General features: G+C 35.1%; 2 protein-coding genes and 1 long non-coding RNA gene across 6 annotated transcripts in view; 1 reads left to right on the top strand and 2 right to left on the bottom strand.

Moving 5' to 3' along the window:
* LOC100645161 (failed axon connections) overlaps positions 1-15,964 on the top strand; it is a 50,947-nt gene extending 34,983 nt beyond the window's left edge. Inside the window, exons 2-4 of one of the 2 annotated variants that reach the window (XM_012321200.3) lie at positions 11,597-11,935; positions 12,369-12,518; positions 13,047-15,964. In XM_012321200.3, the coding sequence (XP_012176590.1) occupies positions 11,597-11,935; positions 12,369-12,518; positions 13,047-13,403 (846 nt within the window). In that variant the 3' untranslated portion in view covers positions 13,404-15,964. The remainder of the gene's footprint in view (positions 1-11,596; positions 11,936-12,368; positions 12,519-13,046) is intronic. The other variant, XM_003394574.4, reaches the window with a different exon arrangement.
* Positions 5,349-9,698, bottom strand: LOC125387219. The gene is made up of 3 exons (XR_007227801.1): positions 9,071-9,698; positions 6,541-8,942; positions 5,349-6,431 (listed from the first exon to the last, which is right to left on the bottom strand). It is a non-coding gene; the product is annotated as an uncharacterized LOC125387219 (long non-coding RNA).
* Positions 15,965-16,535: 571 nt separating the features above from the next.
* Positions 16,536-22,276, bottom strand: LOC100645283 (uncharacterized protein C594.04c). Of its 3 annotated transcripts, none has more exons than XM_003394575.4 (6): positions 22,120-22,276; positions 20,079-20,310; positions 19,330-19,491; positions 19,021-19,228; positions 18,755-18,950; positions 16,536-18,316 (listed from the first exon to the last, which is right to left on the bottom strand). In XM_003394575.4, exons 2-6 carry the CDS (start codon positions 20,259-20,261, stop codon positions 18,124-18,126), a joined length of 942 nt encoding a protein of 313 aa, XP_003394623.1. In that variant the 5' UTR covers positions 20,262-20,310; positions 22,120-22,276; the 3' UTR covers positions 16,536-18,123. The 3 variants fall into 3 exon arrangements, with proteins under 3 accessions (XP_003394623.1, XP_020724112.1, XP_020724111.1); XM_020868453.2 differs by lacking the exon at positions 22,120-22,276 and adding an exon at positions 21,802-22,064; XM_020868452.2 differs by lacking the exon at positions 22,120-22,276 and adding an exon at positions 21,600-21,771.
* Between the last annotated feature and the right edge of the window lie 207 nt (positions 22,277-22,483).

The raw sequence follows: 22,483 nt of genomic DNA, 5'->3' as shown, positions 1-22,483 counted from the left end.
AATCTTACGACGATTTAAAAAGTTAATGAAAATCTGAAAAATCTTAAAAAATAAATGAAATCCTAATAATTTAAAAAATCAAGTTATTTACATTCCATCTAATTGATACGAGTACTAATGCGACAATCTTACGACGATTTAAAAATTTAATGAAAATCTTAAAAAATAAATGAAATATTAACAATCTAAAAAAATAAATAAGAATCTTCGTATTAAGAAATACTAGGTAATGTAAATCCTAATAAGAGTGCCTTCAATGATAAAACTTCTGAGAAGAAAAGGACCTTCACATGATCGCAAGAATTCATTGGAAAGTCTTACTTGTAAACCTCCATGTCACGTAAGCGCTATCTATTCAGTATCTCAAGAACGTGGAAAGAACTCGTGTCCCTTAGTGTGTTTCGTTCGACGTTGGTAACCCTTATCAAGGATACGTGATGCCGTAATCGCATCGAGTAGATGATGGCTTGGCAGGCTTCAAACGAGAAGACGCTTCCTTCGAGTCTGTTCTATTGTGCAGATATCAAGGAAGAATTATCTTGAACGTTTCGTAAGACGTCTCACACGCGGCAATGAAGGAAGTTCATTGTTCGATCGCCGACGATCTATCGGAACGCGGCCATAGAAATAGTCATTTCAAGATAATTCTATATATGATGAAAAAACGAGGATCTTTATCTGTTCGATGGGCTGGAATATTTTTCTTTTCTTATTGTCAGTATGATTCATGTTAAAGCAGCGATGTATAATTATATAATCCAGTAACGGTTTGATAATTTTGACACGTGCGTCTTGTGCGTTCCACAATTTTTATAATATAAATATTTATATTCTAATATATTACGGGATATTTACATTTAAATTTAAAAATATTCTTAAAGCGTTTCAGAAATCAGAAAACTAACATGTAAAAATGTTACATAAAAAATCACCTGCTAACACAAAAAGCAACGGCGATTTTGTTTTACTGTATCAACGTTGAAAGCGACGAATGCGATATAATTTTCTAATTGCCCTCGATGTATTCACAATTGGTCTCCCACGGAGCGTATAGTCCCCAGTCGGCATACTATTTACTATATTAAGTAGCTATAAAAAGAATTGACATTTATCTTTCATTTCTAACCATGCGTTTTTTTTTTTTTTACCAGAATCTATATTTCATTTCGATATTATCAGATTTTTCTCAGTCGTATGAAAGTACTATTTCCTACTAAATGACAAACTTATTATTTAATTAGCATATAAATGTTATAATAAATACAACGATATACGAATACTTCTTCTAGCCACTGTATCTATGTATTTACGTATAATCTAAGTATACACGATAGAATCTCATATCTGTCTATAAGCGTTGTCGTTTCACACAACGCTAAAGAGGCGGTAGCCCGTGAAACGACGGTGCTGGTGCACGTTGACGCGGAAACGCGGCGAACAAGGTGAACTATCTGGACACACACGTGTTGAACTGCTGGCCGACATGTGCGGCATCGAGTGTCGATACGTTGAGGTAGGCCGGCCACCGACCTCTCCACCGAGTTCTAGAGTCGACTCGCTCGGCCCGACTCGTTCTCCGTTCTCAACCGGTGTCCCGTCGCATACCGCTACATTTTTATTTATTTTATCCTCTATACATGGACCTGTTCCAAATGCGTAATCGAAAATCGCCAGGGAAATCAAAATAGGTAAAAAAGCTATCGGATGATTTGTTTTCGCGTCTTGGTGGGGTAACGAAAAAATTGGAATTTTGTTTTTTCTTTATCGTATCATATGTTGGATTTTATATCTATTATTTATTTGTTTAATGATACGTCATTTGTATTTTCGGACCTTGAGGGACTTTGGTCTTTACATCCTTAAGACCACTTGTTTCTAGTAGATATATTTTTTAAGAAAAGATCTTGGTTTGGAGAAAAGAAATTTGATCTTGAAATTAGAAGACAGAGAATCGAACATTTTGTTCTTATCCTATTTATTTAATGTCAGATTTATATGAAAGATATTTGCAATATGGTATTTTTTAAAATTACCATCAAGAAAAGAAATACTGTCAAGTAGGTTTTGAAAACACTAACGTTCCAACGTAAAATTCCAATTCAAAAAAGTTTAAGTATGATCAATGTTTATTTTCGTATTTTAAATGTGAAAAGCAGGAACTTCATTTTCATATATGAATGATTACATAAGAATCGTATTGTCATGTACATACATACAAATATGTCGGACGTTTACGTAGCAGTAATTAATAATTAATCGATATACATACAAGTGTTAGGCTTATCTGGTTGGCCGTAATATATCATAAAAGGTAGAAGTTAGTATTCAGTTAGTTTGTAAATATATAGCTTGGTGAATGTTAATTGCAGGCCTGCCATTGAAGCAATCTTTTAAAAAGATTCTCATAATTTCCTACTTCCACCAGTCAAAAGTGTTTATCGTTCGTTAAGTAGGCGTTTCGAAGTGAATGTAGCCGGGGATCTTCATTATACACGTTCGTACTATGAAGAAACCGTTGTTCTCCATAATTAACGCTGCAATCTTGTGATGGTAAAAGGATCCTTAACCCTTTTAATGTTTAAACTAAGGTCAATGTGGGTCAAATAAAAAATTGTACGGAACAGAAAATTAAATACTAGTCGTTAAAACACAGAAAGTTTTCGTCATTACGCTGGGAAATTTAATTCATTCAATGGATTGCTCACGATTAGTTTCGTTAGATGGAATATATAATTAATGAACTTTCAGTCGTAGGTTTAAAACCCACGTTTTAATTGGCCTTTTGTCGTAGTACGTAAAGAATACATATTTTAAATGGAGAATTTTCAATGCACCAAAATATAGGAATTTTCAGATTAGAAAATACAATTTTCTTTAAATAAGAAAATAGAAGATAGTAGACAAATGTAATGTAATGTAAAATTTCATAAAAATTTGTTTAACATTATACTTAGAAAATGTAAGAATTTGCAAAAATGCTGTTAAAATATCAAAAGAAAGTTTAATCCATTTAATAGAACAAAAAATCCAACTTTCTATGATTTGAAAATCCTCGTATATTTCATAAAATGTTAAACACTAAAATTTAACTAGAAAATTACGAACTAAACGTGCCAAGAAAAATACACAATACACTACGGGTATTTACGAATCTGTTAGATTTAATTTATGGTCTTGTCGCGCCTTGAAGGATATATGTATGTATACAAAAGTTATTTATAGCTTACAAACTTGCTTGGATACATTTCAATCAGAAAATCAAATCGAGAGAAAACATAAAATAAATCAATAAAACGTCTGTCTAAAGACAAGTCCAATGTTTGCAACTTCAATAATTGAAACGATTATAATCGACTATAATGTCGTACATCTGTTGTACTGTATCTCTTGTGCTAGCCAGACAATGTAGAGCGTCAGATACAGTTCTGCAAGCACGTATGGTGCACGCTGTCCGTTAAAATTTAATTGTATGATTATGGATCGGAATTTCGTGGCAGGGGGCAGACAACGAGCAGAAGATTAGGCGTTATGCAGCTACTGCAATCTTCTTCCGAGTAATTTCTTCTCATAGGCTTTTCAGATTCGTCGTAAGTGATGCAGACTGCTGCATCCCACATTGGACCGCGCATTACGTAGGATTTCCTTCTGCCATTCCATCAGTTGCCACGGATAGTAATTGGCACGTAAGTGCAGCCTCGAGATTCACGAGCTTCTCCTTCATTCACAATCTACCTATGAAATTCTACCGGGGAAACGAGGATTTCTAATTTATGGAAAACGATACATTTTGCATTACCTTTCAAGTAGGTCATCGTGTGAATTATAAAATGGTTCGATGGAGAGGAATTTAGATGAGTAACGCAGAGCGAATTAAACGATGAAAAATGAGGAGAAAAGAGAATTATTTTATACTAAGTCTTCTTCGATTTATCTCGCTCATTGCTAGATATATACTTTCTGGATAGTTTCGAAGTTCTGCCGTTTAATACTTTATATCTCGGTCGCTTTATATGTTCTGAAGTACCGTTTTAAGGTAATAGAGAGCTGAAATTGGATTGAAATTGACTTGGCTTTTGAATCATCGTATTTCGCCTTATGATCAATTTTAGTAAATTATTAATCCGCCTTTTGTATTTCATCCCTGTTTTATCGTATACACAATCATTCTGTGAATCTTATTTCTAAATTTTCCACAAATGCATAAACGTTTATACTCTACCCATTATTAGAAATACAAACACTCTGTGAATTTTTGTATTTTTAAATGTTTTCACAAATGCATACACGTTATCCATTATCTTTCTATTCGTCTAAATCTTCCATAGATATCCGCAAAGAAAATCCATCAGAAAAGACATGGACTCCTCACAAACGCATCAAAACGACAAGCTTTTCTTCTCTTGCCTTGCCCCGCTCTATATCGTGTTCTGCCTCTTCGAATCCGGCGAAGTTAATCGTCGGTGAAGACTACGAACAGAATATAAGGACCCACTCGTTTTACAGCTTCTGAACATCGCGACAGGGCGCCCATTAGGAATATTTATGGGGTACCACGATTCTGTCACGTCCAGAAAGTCTCTGTTTCTCTTTTATAACCCCTCGATATCTTTCTCTTTCTGGCCAACCGGTGGATGTAATCGAGCGATAGGGTCATTTGTTAACGGTTAGATAGGCCGGCCAGCCTGGTGTGTACGAGTTAGAGAATGGGGACCACTTTCAGTCCTCTCCATTACAGTAGTAGGTATACTGGCGGTCTCGAAAGGTCGAAGCGCATCAAAGTGACCGAGCTACGGCCATTTTACGCAACAAATTGCCTATTGTTTCAGGGATACACAAAAAAAAGGAAAAAAGAAAAAAAAGAAAGAACTTCTTCCTACTTTCTGTATTCTGGGATATTTTCCGCGACAATCGTCAACGAAGAGACCCATTGTCAGATACGCTGCGCAATTTCATGTTTCCGTTTTTCTTGAAGCTATATTTCTTGGAAAAAGTGGATGCTTAACGATGAGAACCGCCTCTTTGGATTAACTTGGTGGTTTGTTCGGTGAAGTATAGGAACTCTTGTATATTAACAAGGTATAGATGGAAAAGTATTTTTTCTTGGTTTATAGTTAGTATTCGTTAATAATAGCAGGAAGAGAATTATTTCTATAAATCTCGTTTGACTATATTAAATGCTATTTTTTTCGTAAATTTATATATGTAGGGATTTTTGTTGCTATATAATGTTAAATTTTGTGTATTTGGATAAGATTAAAAGTGGTACTAGAAGCTCTATGATGCGTATAATCGTTCCTCTTGTTCTGAAATATGGTATTAGTATAGAATTGATAACGTGATACTAGGAATCCTTATAACGATGTATATTATATTACGTTTCATTAGTCGCCAGTTTCATTAGCAAAAAAAAGATTCTGGTGGATAAGATTACAAGTGCATTATATAAAATTACAATAAGATTGTAGCCATTAATCTAATTTTAAAAAGGCGTGTAAAAAACGTGTTACAGAAAAGTAGAACACATTCAGCTATACAAAATGTCTTCTTCACTCCTCATGTTTTGACACTTTCCTTCTACAAACCTCGTGCCACATTTAACGACCTGTAACTATAAACTATCAATAACATATTTTGCTTTACAACTTCCCTTCGCTGTCATTCTCTCAAAGTAGTTCTTCACGTATTACGTGGCTATAAATTACCGCGAGACTCTTTGTAAACTTAGTTGCAACGGAGCTCATGCATGAATTACACCCTGTGCATCTATTCCCTCGTGAGTCATATACATGACTCATCCCTGTACATCAAATAATAATTTCGTGTATGTGTTTCACGTCCGATTAGAATCGTCCTATCTATCCCCTAATTCAACGAGTCTCGCTAACACGGGGTAAGAAAGAAACTTCATTCAAGAAAATCGGCTGACTCATCGGTAACCGTGTCGAACGGATCACCGGCAATTTCATGGATGCCAGTGACAGTTTTCTGTGCCAACATCGGGCACCGACACTCCGCGGTTAAAATGGATTTAGGTTTAGCGAGTTCAGTGTATTAAAGACACTCTTGAGCACGGACGTCGGCTGCCAAGTGGCAGGTTCGTTGGACTTGGCAGTCACGGCTCGCGTTTGCTTTCATTTTCGGCTCGATCGGTTCTTCGCGGTAGCGGCCGACTTTACGACATAGCCTTGTGTAGTGAAACTATTTTCACGTGCCACGAACCATTCACCTCTCGCTGGTATTTTCATCGAGACGACGTGTTCCAACCATTGATAGCCGTCCGACATTTCTGCACGACGTGTAGGTGTCGGTGAACGCGCGCTTTCCTCTTGCAATTGGCGAACAATAGAAATGTTGTGGACGTATTTATGTCCCCTTTGTATGTTCCATACATTACTTTTAATCCTTTTAGAAGCCAATGTATTATTGTCGTGCTGGAAAATACAGTGATGTATTAATGTTATGATTTTGGTTATAGCGAAGGCTTAAAGTAGTAGAATTAATACATGTAGGAAATGATAGAGATATATAAATTACACTTACTCATGAGTTAGATGTATCTGTGCCTCATTTGTATGCCTCGTGTCTAGTTGAAGAAATATGGTTATGTTGTGAAACATGTCGCTTTCCTATTTTATATATGGTAAAGAAAGAGCGTAGTATTGGTACAAGTGATAGGTGTAGTTAGCTGATGATGAAGTTGGGTTATTTTGAGATATATTGCGGTATAATTAGACGAAGGTTCGACGTTTGATGGGGAGAAGACACGGTAGGGTCATTGATTTGATGTTCACATTTTGCACACATGTAGCACATGTGATGCATGGCTAATGGATTTTGAGTATGTGAACGATATTGTATAAAATTATGGCCAGAATTTTCTCATGCATTTTACGTATATATTTAGATCTTTATATCATTATCATCTCTATATGAATCTTCTGCATTTAAGTATTATAGTATTTTGTAGTATTTTAATGTCTGTAACATTTCCAAATTTCAACTTGGACACATTTTCTCTTCTAAATACAAATCGTTATTTTATTCTTCTACAGTTTCAAGAAATGAAGCAGTATGAAAGAACATTCATTATCACATCCCTATGTTTTTCTATAATCATCCAACTACCACACCTATCAAATTAACCAACCAGAAGTTTTTCTATCGTCTAAAAAGATACAGTAACAATAGTTTATTGCATTTACTTTCATTTTTGGGCAACCATAATGGGTGGGTATAAGCTGAGTAGAAAGTCAAGAGAGAGAAAGAGAGAGAAAGTGGTGGTCCTATTGGTCCTTGGTGCAGGGCTGTGGCTAAAGCTCACTGTTAGCCGGTGCTGGAGCAGCCAGCAACCAGCAGCAGCTAGCAGCAGCATCCCGTACGATCAATACGCAGCGCAAGCTGCGAGCCACGACTACGTGAAAATACAACAACGACTACCATGATCGTCACTGACGAAGACGATGACACGACTACTACGTCCATGACGAGGACTGCCTACGTACGATACCACGACATAACGGCTTGGAGCCTCAGGGAGAGGAGGAGGAAAAGGGAGGAGAACGTTGCCAGGCGACGGAAGCTGCCTACCGCCAGAGTTCATCGTCCTCTGGCATGTTTCTTCTCCCTTCCACCCACCCATTCACCCTCCGTTTATCCTTCTCCTCCCCTTCTCTCCCCGCTCCACTCGACTTTGTCTTGTTCTCGCTCTTTCTCGTTTTTCATGCTCCCTCTATTTCCCTCTCCCTCTCTAACCCCACGCATGCCCCCCTCCTTGACGGTTCGCTGTTGTACCACTCCCTGATTCCCTCTCTGGCTTCTCTTTTACATTCTCGTTCCTTCTCATCTCATCTTTTTCTCTTTCAATCTGTTTCCTCCTCCTCCTATGTAGAGTACTCTGGCCCTTTTTCTTCAGGTTTCGTATTTTCCACATCGTCCCACAATGTTTGGTCAATGTTTTTCTCTAGTCCGATTTTTCCTAGACTGTTTTCTGCAGCTTTATCGAAGAGTCTATTTCTCTCGGGGGCTCTTCTCATCTAAAGAAAATTACTTTGCTAGGTAATCTCTCTTTCGCTTAGGATTCTCGCCTTTCTTCCTTTTTCCTCTTGTACTCGTCTTACCTCCGCGCATTTATTTTTCCCTTTCGCGTCAGTTTGTTTTCCCTCTTTAACCCTAGCTCCCCTCGATGTGCAAGCGAACGTACACAGAGAACGCGCATGCGCGCATCGTCTCGTGTTATATACACGCGAGTCGACGAGAATCGCAAACGGAGGGCAGCTGCCCCACGGTAATTTGTACTCCACCGACCTTCCGCCTCTGCTCGACTTTTCATCTCTCGAAATTGATACACGCTTCTCCGCGATATTCCATGGCGTCGGATCGCTCTCTTTTTCCCGATTATTATGCGCTTTTGAATGCGCGCGGGCGTTTTTTAACGATCGTCATCGGGCCACACCGGTGTACCACGATCACCGCGCCATCTGCGGAACCGTGGACCCGCGAATTAATCAGTACCGACCGCCTGCATTGATTTTACGCCAGAAGATATTTAATTCTGCTATAGCATATCGGATTTTCATGCTTTCTGCTCAAGTCGTTGTCCCTCCGTTCGGATACGGCTTCAGCGCTCAACTCGCGACCATTTTTTTCTTCCATTTTCTCTCGTCGCGCGTTGTGTTCGAAACAAACACCACGCACGAGTTCAATGTCCAGCCTGGATGCTCGTTTCCAATAATATTCCAGCGAAAACGAGAGAGTACATATATAGTGTATCTTCTCCATATCCCTTTATCTTTCCGGCTACCGCTGCACATGTGTACCCGGTTTCTTCTTTTTCTGCCCTCCAGTTCAAGCTTCTCTTTTTCTCGATTTGTTTTCCCCCCTCGATTGTTTGTTTTTTTCTCCTTTCCCGCTTTGTGTCTCTCTCCCTAGACCGTTTCTCCTGCCTGAAATTCACATTGGTATATATTCTCCGCTGCTCTTCGTTTCCCCCTTGTCCTAACCTCTTTTCCCCCTCACCTCTTTTCTCATCTCCTACTCCCACCCCTTCTTATACCACCCGTTCGTTACTCACCATTATCACGACGCACTCGTATTGCAAAACAGCAGTTGCACCTCCGTCGCTGCCGTCGTAAACGTCCACGTCGTTTCCATCACCGCTATTATCACTCACACAGGGAAGATGCGCACGGAAGCTGCGCGTACTGCGCTCTTTAGGGCCTGTCCTCAACGCGCCTCCCACCTCTTCTCTCACCATCGAACCGAGAGATCTTCCTATTCGACTTACTTTCGTTTATTTCCGATGATGGTGCAGCTGCACGCGGCAATCGCTGATTGCTGACGATGATGAGCTCTTTCCGAAGAGGTATTCCCACGTATATATATCGCGACGTTGTTCCCCTTTTCGTGGGACCGGACTCGATGCTCCGGTCTCTTCGTACATTATTGTACGGTTAATTCAGGTGATTTCTATAGACACGAGCGCGCACCATTTGTTCCGCTCGTCGATTCGTAATTGACATGTTTCCTTGGCATTTTTCTTTGTCCTCATGTTTCAGTATCCTTTGTCCTTTATGGATTTGGCCGGTGATTTGACAACGACGCCATATTGGTTTTTTAGGGACTTGTTGAAAACCAAATTGTAGGTGCATATACAATTAAGAACAGAAATAAGTGAACAGGTACTAGAAATAGATATTAATGAAGTTTCGTTAAATATGGCTTCTTTTTTACACAAATGTAAATTTTAATTTTAATTATGTAATAAATAATTTATATACTGTAAGTATATACGGTAATTAAAACTTAAGTATATAACACTACTACTAATTCGATTAAACTTTATTGATACCTATGTAATGCTACTACCTGTCCTTATTTTTGTTCTCAACTATATGATACATGATATCTATGGATATAGATATGTAAACATCCAATGTGGTCCACATACACAGGTGAAAAGGAGAACAGGGTTAAAATGGAATAGATTGGAATGTTCTTTATGTTAAAACTAGTAATTTTGACGAAGAGGGGATGGAAATACGAATAGAATATATAATTTGTGAGAACATTAAAACGAGGAGTTATATTCACTGCACCCGGAAGAATTTTTAATATTCTACTATTACTATATTCACTGAATCTCCAAAAATGTATAATAACGTTGCATACACATGCTGTGCCATTTATCATGTTGTACCAATTTGCTTAAAGAAAGTCGTAAATCGAGAGATTCTAGGTCACTGTTCATTCACAATAAAATGTGCTAACAGATGGCCAGCAAATAGCTAGAAAGTTTCTTATGTACTGAGGTGAAATCTCAGGTAATATAAATGTTATTATTCCCATTGACAGTGTTTTAAATCTTACCCATTGTAAACGGAGATTGAAGAAAGTGGATCACATCCGTATTAATTTTCATATCCTTACATATCAATGTCATATCAGAATGATTAACTCACTGGAATTTTATTTTTTATTTGTAGAAACATTAATATAGATTTATTACTCTTCTTAAGTAGCTTATTATCTATCGTCCTTCATCGAAATCCTTCTCTATTTTGAAACTATATGTGCATTGAAATCATTTGCAGACCTATTGTTGTATAATATAGTATAGTGTATACACCACAATACTGTTTTGCAATATGATCCCACCTGTAAAGGAACACCAGAGATATCTTATTGACTGATGTGGGATGAGGATGTGTACTCTTGTGTGTGGCGCTGACGCGTATAAATGTTGCGTGTTTTGCTACAGGTGCAACTGTTTGTATATTTATTTCAATGCACTAATTAAATACTTTTGAACTTAGTCGTACATCTGTTTATTTAGAAATCCATGTTGATAAAGAAAAATATGTTTTATTTATGTTGAAGTAAAATGGAATGAAAGATGTAGTATATCTTTATTCGTATCAGGATTCGAACTCGAGCCAACAGCACCAGTAGCGCGCGCCTTAGTCGTGACGCTATTGAAGCCCCTTGGTGTTCCTTTACTTTTTCCGGTTTTTTTTCCTGCGAATTTACAGTTTGTATCGCAAAGGCTTCCGATCCCACAAGCACACACGCTTTCAAACATTGCGTACCAAATATTCAATATAAAGCATGTCTATCCTGAGAGAAATATGTATTTATTACACTATACATTGTGTATAATGTGAAAATTATATTTCCTTTGGATAGATTTTATTATGTTCAAAATGACGGATCCATATGAAGAGGGTGTCATTAAAAAATGCGTAACAATACTCTACTGATATTTTGAGGAAACTGTCAAAATTTTGGGAAGCACCAAATGCTGTTTTCCACCAAAAGCTACTTCCCAAATTTTGCAAATTAATTTTCAAAAGCACGAATAATATTTAGGTTAATATCAAATAATACTTTATTTTAGGTTTATTTTAACAATTAGAAGTTAATATCAAATAATACTTTATTTTAAGTTTATTTTAACAATTAGAATACTAATAATTATAATAAAGGAAAAAGATTCGAAAATTGTATTTTCTAAGCGGAAATATTTCTTATAGTAATAATATATTAATAATTTCAATAAAAGAAAAGATCTAAAATTTTATTATTTTCCTTCTGATTTCAGAATGTGGACCATAAGATGAAGTTCCGCTCTAAGAAGGGTGCATTGCCGTTCGTCGAGTTGAACGGCGAGGAGATCGCGGATAGCACTATCATCCTTCGCGATTTAAGCGCGAAATTCGACAAGGATTTGGACACTGTCCTTACGCCTGAGCAGCGAAGCGTTTCTCACGCAATGATATCGATGATCGAAAACCACCTGGTGTGGGTTGTCATGTGCTGGCGTATCAAGAATCTCGATCAGGTTTTGAAGGGTTACAAGGTGAACCTTCAGCACGCGCTCGGTACTCGCATCCCTAATGGTATCCTCAACTTTTTCTTCAAGCTTACATTCGGGCGCAAGGTAATTTCCTATTCTAAATCTCATTGTTATATCTAAAAAATTTCTTATATTTTGAATATTCAATCTTTGGGATAGACTTTAACTAGATATATCACTAAATTAAGAAAAATTTTCTAAACATTAATTATTGTAATAATTAACTCAGGTATATCCAATATCCTTCGAAAAGAATGATTAAAAAGTAATTTTATTATGTTCTACTTAAACTTTATGGTGCTATTTATTGCAATCAATCTTTTTTTTTTGGCAAAGATGACCCTTTTTAAGAAAATTTCATTTAATAATATGAAAATTTTTTAATTAATATATAAGGGAGGGAACAATATTTCAAAATGTTTTATGAGATGGATTGGGCATATTTGAGTTAATAAAATATGATTACGTCTATATGAAATGTAATATTTTAAATATTTGAATCAGTACAAAGAATTAGTACTTGTTCCAGGGTGCGAAAAAAGTGAAGGCGCAGGGTATGGGTGTGCATACTCCAGAAGAGATATCCCAATTCGGTTGCGCCGATCTCAAAGTTCTCTCCGACATGCTTGCCGACAAGCCCTTCTTCTTCGGAGATGAGCCGACTACGGTAAATTTTTATTCACTTTCTTAGCAAATCTATTTGAATACTACTGCGGAAAGGCACGATAAGTCACGTTTCCAATTTGCTATAGGACAGCAATTTCCAAATTCGATGCATTTTCAAGTAATAATGTATTATTGAAATTCCTCTTTGGGGCTAAACATACATTTCCACCTTAATTTAAGAGATATAAGATATTAAAAGCGATGAAAGCTTGTTATAACATTAAAATAAAATATTTTAATTTCTTCCAATACGTTAATGTTATAACAAACATTCAAGCTTCTGATATTTTATATTATATATTATATTTTTTAAATTATAGAAAAAGTAAAATAAATAACAATTTTGGATTAATTGAGAAACAATATTTTAACATGTTTCAATATTTTATTAAAATGTATTAAAATATTCCCTGTTAGCCATACAGTAGCGCTGAAATTATAAATTCAACAAAAATGTACTTATCATGTTTTCTCACGTAATCGTCATTCATATTTAATCTCCGCTAAAATACTTTTATATTTGAAACAGTTGGACGTGGTGGCATTCGCCCACCTTGCCCAAATCCTCTATATCGACAAAGACACGCCGTACAGTCTCCGAGATTACATGCAGGAGAATTGTCCAAACTTGGTTGGTCACTGTTCACGAATGAAGGAGCGATGCTTCCCGGATTGGGATGAGATCTGCTCCACCCTTGACATGAACACGCACCTACCGAAGCCAGAAAAGCAAGAGGAGAAAGAAGGCAAGGAGGACGCGAAGGAGTCGAAGGAATCAAAGGAGGAGAAAGAAGGTGACAAAGAAAAGGCGGATAAGGAAGAAAAAGAGCTGGAGAAGGACAAGGAAGTTGACGAGAACAAAGAAAAGGAAAAAGAAGGGAAATAAGCTGTCTCGAGTAGACATGCAAACAAATAAATCGTTCAAAAAAAAGGGGGAAGGAAAAAGAAGATTTGGAACTGAAGAAAATTGAGGGTGTGATCTGGTGAGATATAGAGAAGGGGGGAGGGGGTTGAAAAAGAAGGGAGTGTGGGAGAAAGAATGTGTATGTATGGGTGGGTGGGTGTGAGCGTGTGTATGCGCGCGCGCGCGCAAGTGTGAATGCGTTTCGTGGAATGGAATGCTCGACAGGAAGGAATAGAAAGAGAGAGAAATAGAGAGAGAGGGAGAATGTGTGCGCGAGAAAGAGAAAGAATGAGTATATAGAGAGCATGATGATAAGGAGGAGGGGTAAGAATGTGCGTGAAAGATAGAGCGACAGAAATTCGATGAGTGCAAGAAAAAAGAGGGTAGTAGGGGGGTTTCAGGTTTAGAGCTCTCTACTTATACGTATAGATATTAAAATAGACTCATAATGTTAAATACTTCGTTTATACGTTCGTAACACGTTACGCCATTTCTCATCGACACCCCAGCACACCCAGTATCGAACAACAAACTTTATTATTATATTCGACCCAGGGCCCTTTTTCCCCCCGCGAAAGATAATACATACAATGAAAGGCGGATTAAAAAAGAAGAGTGGGAGGAATAATAACAGAAACGGGGCTATCTTATAAGTCATTAGAATATCGTAGGTTTGCAATATATCAAATGCAATAGCCTGATACATTCAGGTGTGTGAGAGATCTTCTTCGCTGGACAGTGGCCAAAATGAAATGCATCGTATTCGTCGTGCGGATAGACACGATGTGTATTGTATACGATGCAGTTTAATGCGAAGGAGCAAGATCGTTTATGGTTGCGATACAGGACGATAGATAGCGCCCCTGACACTGATTCAGGGAGAAGGCGTCTTGTGGTCGCTTCTTATACCATTGGCTCTTACTGTGCAAAATGAGTTACGTACCTAGCGTTCCAGCAACGTACCGTATATCACATTATGATCTTCGTTTGATCGTGTTCTTTAGCCACATATGTACATGTCCGTACTTTTAGAATTGCTATTTAATATGTGATGATTTTAATATTTTGCATTTTTTAACCGTTCTTTTGACACAATCGGACTCCATTCGAATAATCATCATTCAAAACGTAATGTATCATAGATTCCTTTTGATACATTTGAATACTCGAATGACCTCTCAGAAATCGTTTTTCATGCAACGATAATCAGAGATCGAATTGTCAGGTGCATCAGAAAAAGAATAATGACTGTTTTTCATATTGTCTTGAATTTGCATCGTGATCATTATTTTTTTATACGACTCTCATCTCGAGTAAACTCATTAACGTATGTGCGTGCGTCGAGTTGTAACATTTTTTACGATTTATTAACGTCTCTTCGACGAACGAAGGATCATTTGCGATTGCGGATCGACAGTAAATGATAATATTTACGATGATTTGTATATTATTAGAGATATTTATATTGCGTGCACGCGGATGCAATCCGATTGATGGCGCCGCTGGAAGCGGAAACGGCGCCGTCGTCGCGCTCTGAAATCGTTTCAGGCGCTTTGTTTCTTCTTTTTCTTTCATCGAGACAAGAAGAAAAAATATAAATGAAATAAAGAGACAAAAGGAAACTATGAAAGAGGCATCAGGCAAATATCGATTTCCTCTATCTGTGTTTCCTTTCGATATTCGAAAACGAAATAAAAATTTTTAAAAATAAAAGAAAAAGAAAAACGAATGAAACACTGTGCTGCCCCCGTGTGTTAGTTGAACTTTATTAGATGACTTTTTTCTTCGAATGTGTGAGAAAAATTTTACATAACGAAGTAAAAGAAGAAAAAAAAAGAAAATACAAAAAAGTGTCTTTCACGCATCGAAATGAAGGGAAAAAAAACAATTTACACACAGAGAATACACCAAACACATACACACTCACATAAACACACACATACAGACATTTTGATGTATAATGTTATATCGAACGGGAATTGAATGTTTTTTGTACGAGGCCCGCTTTTTAGCAAGCGTTGGTCAGAAAAATAATTCCACGAGGACACGAGTTTAATATAATTAATATTTAAGTAGCTTACTATAATTAAACGACGATTACGATTACATAAAGGACAAAAGGAAAAAAACAAGTAAACAATTAGTGTGTGGAAGCTGTTTATACCTTAGGAACAACGCATACGTTTACACCCGTGGTTACATTATTATTATTATTAATTATTATGGATTATTACGAGTACGAGTAAAATAATAAGATAATGAAAAATTAGACGAAGAGGAAAGGAAAGAAAGAAATGAAAGGGAGACAGCAAGTAATAAGAAAACACTTGGACAAGACCATAAACGTTGTAAGCACAGTAGGTAGGCACACATCCAGTACAGTAAGATTATTATAAGAGGAATAATAATAATAATTATAATATGACTGCTCGTTTTATGCTCGGCGCTATACATTTCATTGTCATTATTATATCACCATTTATTAACGAAATACATACGAACAAATAAAATGTGTTTATAAATATAATGTCATCTTTACGAAATTTTCATCGATCTTTATTGAACCGACCTGATACGATGAACGTTATTTTTTACAAGTAACAGAAAAAAGAAGAATCAACGTTTTATTTTATATTGCTTGTATTTTGCGACACATATTTTCCCCTTGTGCATTTTTAAAGGTAGCACGTATACACTGCATGCAAATTTAGGTTAGGCGATATACGTAATTTAGTTTTCGTTTTTAAGAGAAATCTTCATTTTTTAATCCCCCCCCTTTTAATTATGTTATAATTATAACGAATATGTACATACGTCGTGTATAAGCTGTACGATCAATAATTTTTTCACACAAACCTTGATATAAGTTTTATATTGATATACATATATACATAAATGAAATTACAGTATAATTAGAAACAAGTAGAACAATATGTGCATTATATTATAAATAATAAATAAGAACAAAATTGTCGATGTCGAGTTAGAAATTTAATAAAACACAATAAAAAATATATTCACAATGGTCGATATTAATGTTTATTTTAGTTTATTTTCAAAAGTGCCATAAGACGAAGATGATAAAACAGAGGAAGCATTTAAATAGAATAAAAGTATGATTAGACCAATTCTTGTTTATTATCTAAAATCTGAAGATCTACATAACAACGAACGATTGAAACGATTCTGTAAGATAGTTTACAATAGAATACTTTTAATTTGGCGTAATTTTCAACTGTAGCTGTATTCTTTTTAAATTTATTTGTACCAAATTGTTTGAATTAATGAGACATACAACTCTTTCATTTTTATCATACAAGTTTGAGAAAATTTTACTGTTGATTGCTTTTAAAAGAATACAGCTTAATAATACTTTTTATTAATTAAAGCTTTATTTTACGACCTTCTACTCGGCACCAAGATATGTATAATATTGCTATAATTTAACGCTACGATTAACCTGTATACAATTATTCAGTGCCACGCAGATAGCTTTTTTTCGAATCTTTTAGATTTGATTATGATTACACATTAATTTTTATTTTCTGTTTAACTTTTCCTAAAAATTCTTGTAATCGACTTTTTTTTCAACAATGCTTAGTCTATAAAGATTAATAACAGGTTTGTAAAAGCAATAATCAACTCAGACATCAACTTTAGAAACTAAAAACACAAACTTTTAGATATTAACTCTCCTTTTATTACATTAAAATATTTTTATCAATCATGTAACTTGATAGTAAGTTATTTTCTGAAAGTCTGAAAATTCTCTAGATATGTAAAAATAGACGCAAGCAACTAATATTGCTATACATGTGGTCCCTACTGATTCAAAAATATTTTAATCATGTTCTAAGAGTTGTTGTTAGAATATAACCAATGTTTTACTTTCTAAAAAAAATAATTTCTGTCTATATGAGACTAATATTTAAAAAAATTAATATACATATTCGTAATGTTTGAAATAAATTACTGTCAAATATCTCATAAATCAAGAGGAAGTTCAGCAGAAACTACATAGCTTCAAATCTCTACAGTTTATCGCACATTTATTTTTATATTTTCATAGATATAATTAATTTTCAAGATTATATATATTAATCTAAATATCATTATGGACTCGATCTAGAGTACCATGTTCGAGGTAGTGTAATTAAGATCTTAATATTGGTTTAATATTTTATCTTCTTTAATATCTCTTAATATCATCCTTCCTAGGATTTTTAACTCTCTAAACTTTCGAAGATGTCAAATCAATCAGATTCACAATTAAGTTTAAAAAATAACTGTTTCAATTCATTTAACAGGATATATAGCAAAATATTGTAACACACATTAATTCCATGATCGCATAATTCCATTTTACCCTTATTCTCTTATCTAACAATATTTTCTGCGTTTTTGAACTCATATCACAAGAAACATTAATATTTGCAATTCGCATATTCTAAAAAGTGCCATTGCAACATATTAACATCATAAAAAATATGATAGGTACTTGTCCAGTTCGTCTCAAACTCTGCTATTGAAGGTTTCTCATATGTAATACCTTAGTCATCACTCTCAAGCGAGTGAAACAATTTGGAAGAATTGTACGAACGGTAAAATGCAAAGAATCATGACAGCCTCCTCAAAAGGCTGTATTAGCCATGGACGACTGTACGCCAGACTTTGAATTTGATCGTCCGGCGTGTGACTATAGCTACGTGGATGCAGCTAGACTTATTGATGTCGATTCAGTGACGGCTGATCGTGGTTTGACGTCCAACGAGTCATAAAACGGAAACTCACAACAGAAGAGGCATTTCAGGAAGTACGGCACCTCGACGTAGAAAGATGGTGGCATTGGAATTAATGGCGATGTGGATAGTTTGTAATAGCGATACTCGGCGTTACTGGAAGATGACAGAATATTTTTCTCGACAAATCTTTCTTATTACATATTACATCTTATAAAAGATTTATATAAGACTTAACCCATTGTCTTAAGATCTTTCCAGTATTTACTTTAACCCTCAAACAGTATTGTTGGGTTAATTAAGATAATTGTTACAATAATTATTTAGTTTACGTCTCTTAATCTCACAACCAGATAAAAAGTCAGTTTTGGTAACATAGAAGTGATTATTGAATTTGAAAATTGCGTATCATATTCTTTCCCCTGTGATATACAGTTTAAAGAATTGAAGGTAGACATTGAAATATATAATCTACCTTTGTTGCATCATAACAATAATCTATATCACGATTATGACACGATATTATAAGACAAGGAATTAGTAAAGACTGAAGATTTGGTAAAGTGATACATGGGTTGTAAATCGGGAACTTACTCGCGATACCTGTCATCAGAAGCTCTTTCCAATAGAGGCATACCAGACAAAAATAGGATAATAATTGTAGTGAAGATTGGGGAAGCTATAGCGATCCATTCAAAGCCTTCAATCACGTTTAACGATATCGTGAAAATACCCCACCATACCACTATTTCCCCGAAATAGTTTGGATGTCTGGAGAATCGCCATAATCCTGCAATTAAATATAAAGTAAACAGCAGATTTTGAATAATACTTTAAAAAGTTTAATATAGAAAATATACCATCATTGCACCACTTTCCATTATTTATTGGATCTTGTTTGAAAGAGAATTTCTGTAAATCGGCATATGTTTCGGCTAATAAACCAGTCACAAAGAGCCCTGTACCAGTGCTATCTAATGTTGTCATAGTTTTAGGAGCTGGTGGTATTTTATGCCGCGGTGAATTGATGATAATCACTGGTAAACTTACTACATAAACCCATATAGCCTAAAAATAAATTTTAATTAGTTATATATACATATTTATTGTGTTCTAAACAAATATTTGATTTTGACTAAACTGTGCGTAATCTTAAAATTATCCGTCACCTGAAATGTCCAAAATACAGCGAAGCGAATCACGTTACTGCGGCGATCTTCAAACCTCTTGTCACGACCAATTTTAATAATTCGATACAACAGATATCCAGAAAGACGAATACCCCATAAGCAAACGAATACGGTGACCATAAGCTGTCTGCTGTCATAAGGCTACGATACAATTGTTTATACAAATACAAATTAATAATTTAAAAATTATTTATACGATAATAAATCAACAATTTTAGAAGTTTCACCTATTGATACATCTAACATACGTTTTATTTGTATGATACGTATTATAAAAAGCAATTTTCTTTTTAATCTCTAATCTCTCTATAGAGAAAGATTTAATGCTAAATATTATATTCTTTATAATAATCTTAAATTATTTGCACTTATAATTTAATAATTTACAATTATAGATAATGTAAGTTTTTGATGAATTTACTGAAGTGGATTATATTAATCTATTACAATATAATATAAAATTACTATAAGACACTTCCCCAAAATACCTTATGATAAATTTCATAAAGATACGTTAATAGTTCCTCGAACCTGAGAGGAAGTGTTCGAATTACCTCTTAATGGCGGCCATAGATCTCTTTCGAAAACAAACGGTCGTGTAAAAATAAACTGTGGCGGTTAAATCAACCGTTCAAACGTATCTTTCCGCGCATTTTCGATTAAATGATTTCGGTCTGTTGTTCATTTACACGAACACGAGGATGGAAGCGGTTTTATAATTAGAATACCTTGCCCACTTGGCCGAGAAAAAAAGTGAGAAGGGCGAGGATGATGAAGTTCGTGCCGCCGGCAAAATCCGTTAATTTGTCCAACTGAAAGGTCGCCGCAATCGTGAAGAAGATGATTTGCATGCCAACGGTGACGATCGCGCTCACCGCAAAGTGGTCCTCGTCTAAAATATCGACCGCCATTGATCCTCGTTGATTGCCCACTCCCGCACTCGATGAACTATTTTCGAATCTGGAATCATTAATGAAGATATTACATGTGCGTTCATGTATATGCTTTGTTAGATAGAGATCTAGAATTTTACTGTTTTAATTTCATTACAGAATGGAACTTTTGGTCACCTATTCATAACTTCATATGTAATTACGTAAATAATTTTTGTATATAATTTTATTTTATGTAATTAGATATTTTATGATATTTCTTTGAAGGTTATATTTTTGTATGTATTTAGATATTTGAACTACTTGTTTATAACTTTATGTAATAATTAAATGTCAGAGTTATTTGTAACTTTTTATTTTTGTACTTCATAATAGTCCTTTACAGGTTATGTTTCTTTCTTTAAATTTGTTTAAATTATCTAGTCAGTCTTTCATAATCCATAATTATTAATAATGAATATAATCAAATAAAGTAATTTAATAAAATAATTAATAATTAATAAATAAAAGAAAATTTATTCTTTGTGTTCTTGTAATACCATTTATATATAATATTTTAGGAATCTGTGTTACTGTAATTGCTTATAATACGATTAATGTAGAAGATTACAAGCGTAATAAGTGTAGTTGGAACAGCAGTGTTATAACTGGTAAGTAGTATAAGCAACGGTCTGATCAGACTTAAGAAGATTGTATGTTGATACATAACTCAAACATCTGACATCTTTATGATTCTATTTTGTTTCTTGTATAAGCAGCCTTGATATCTATAAGCAGGCTCATTTATAAATTATATCGGCTCGTGCGTACTGCAATTGCATTATTCAATAAGAATAGTATGTTTCCAAAACCGTAATATACCTACTTGAAACTGAAGAAAAAATATTAATCATTTTATTCTATAACTTGAATCGCTTAATTTGGAGTCAAATTTCAATAAAATTATTGATAGAAACTTAAAACAATTTATGTGTGTCAACTTGAGATAAAAATATGAAAGATTAAAATAAAGGTACAATGTTTAAAAATTAAAAATTTTTAATTCAAAATTAAAAATACAGATGCTATATATTCCCCTGCTAAGCAAACATTAGTTTGGTTAATATATTTCATTGTATAACTTTGATTCCTGCGTTAACAGTATGATCATTTAACTGCCACTGCATCGTAGAGCGTCGCAATGCAGTTCAGTTTGTTCAATATCCTCACAAAAAATGTTCAGAAAGATACCATTCCTTTTACAACATATACTCATAACACTTAAATAATTTCTTTTATCTAATGCAGTAAGATTTCACAAAATATTTTCAGTCATAAAAAAAGTCAAAAAACAAAAATATCATTATTTGTACTTACCGTCCTTTAATTCGAAACTTTTGCGTTGTATATTCTCACAATTCTATCTTTAACCAATCATAAGACAGAACGTATCTTCCTCAAAAAAAAGGAGAAAAAAGGAAAAGAGAGAAAAGAAAGAAACTCTGAAATATCAATTACTTATTCAAAGCAGTACGAGTTTCCGGAAGTGCACATTATCACCAGTATAAAAAATTCCTACCATTTTTCTACTATGAAGATTGAAGAAGTAACTTGTTCGATGTTATCAATGAAAAACGCGAAGCACCATTCACGAGCTCGAGTATCGCCAAATATCAAAACTGAAATCGTTAATTGTTATTCGATTAACCATTCTTAAGTTACGCATCAACGCTACGTTGGAGATGAATGCGGATCACACGAGCCACTGTCACCTCGAGAATACCACAGAAATTTCAGCGAAGTCACAATATCTTAGTAGCGCGAATTTTTAGCTAATGAAGAACGTACAGAGTCTGTGCGATGATATATACATCGGTTAAAGGGATACGATAATTACCTCGACAGAGAGGGACATCATCGTAGTAACTGACAGAACGGGTGGACTTACTTCCACCCGCGGCGACAAGCAGCGGCAGGACTATGAGGGGATTCAATGTCGAGTCGAGTCTAAAACGAGAAACCCATGATCACGTGCTATGAAACGACCGCGAGCGCATCGGCGCTTTTCTTCTAGCTCCGTCCTTTTCTCGCTACACTACGCGTCTCTCTTTGTTTATTACTCTATGGTGTCGACCTATTGGATTTCCCGATTCAGATTGACCATCTGGCATTATGGTTTATTATAATTATTTCCATAATTAATACTTTTCCTCATGATTATTTTACCATTAATGGTTTCATTAGAAAAAGTTTATTTTACT

This window comes from Bombus terrestris, chromosome 3, assembly GCF_910591885.1.
Source record: "Bombus terrestris chromosome 3, iyBomTerr1.2, whole genome shotgun sequence".
NCBI lineage: Eukaryota > Metazoa > Arthropoda > Insecta > Hymenoptera > Apidae > Bombus > Bombus terrestris.
This window is presented reverse-complemented; position numbering and strand designations above follow the sequence as displayed.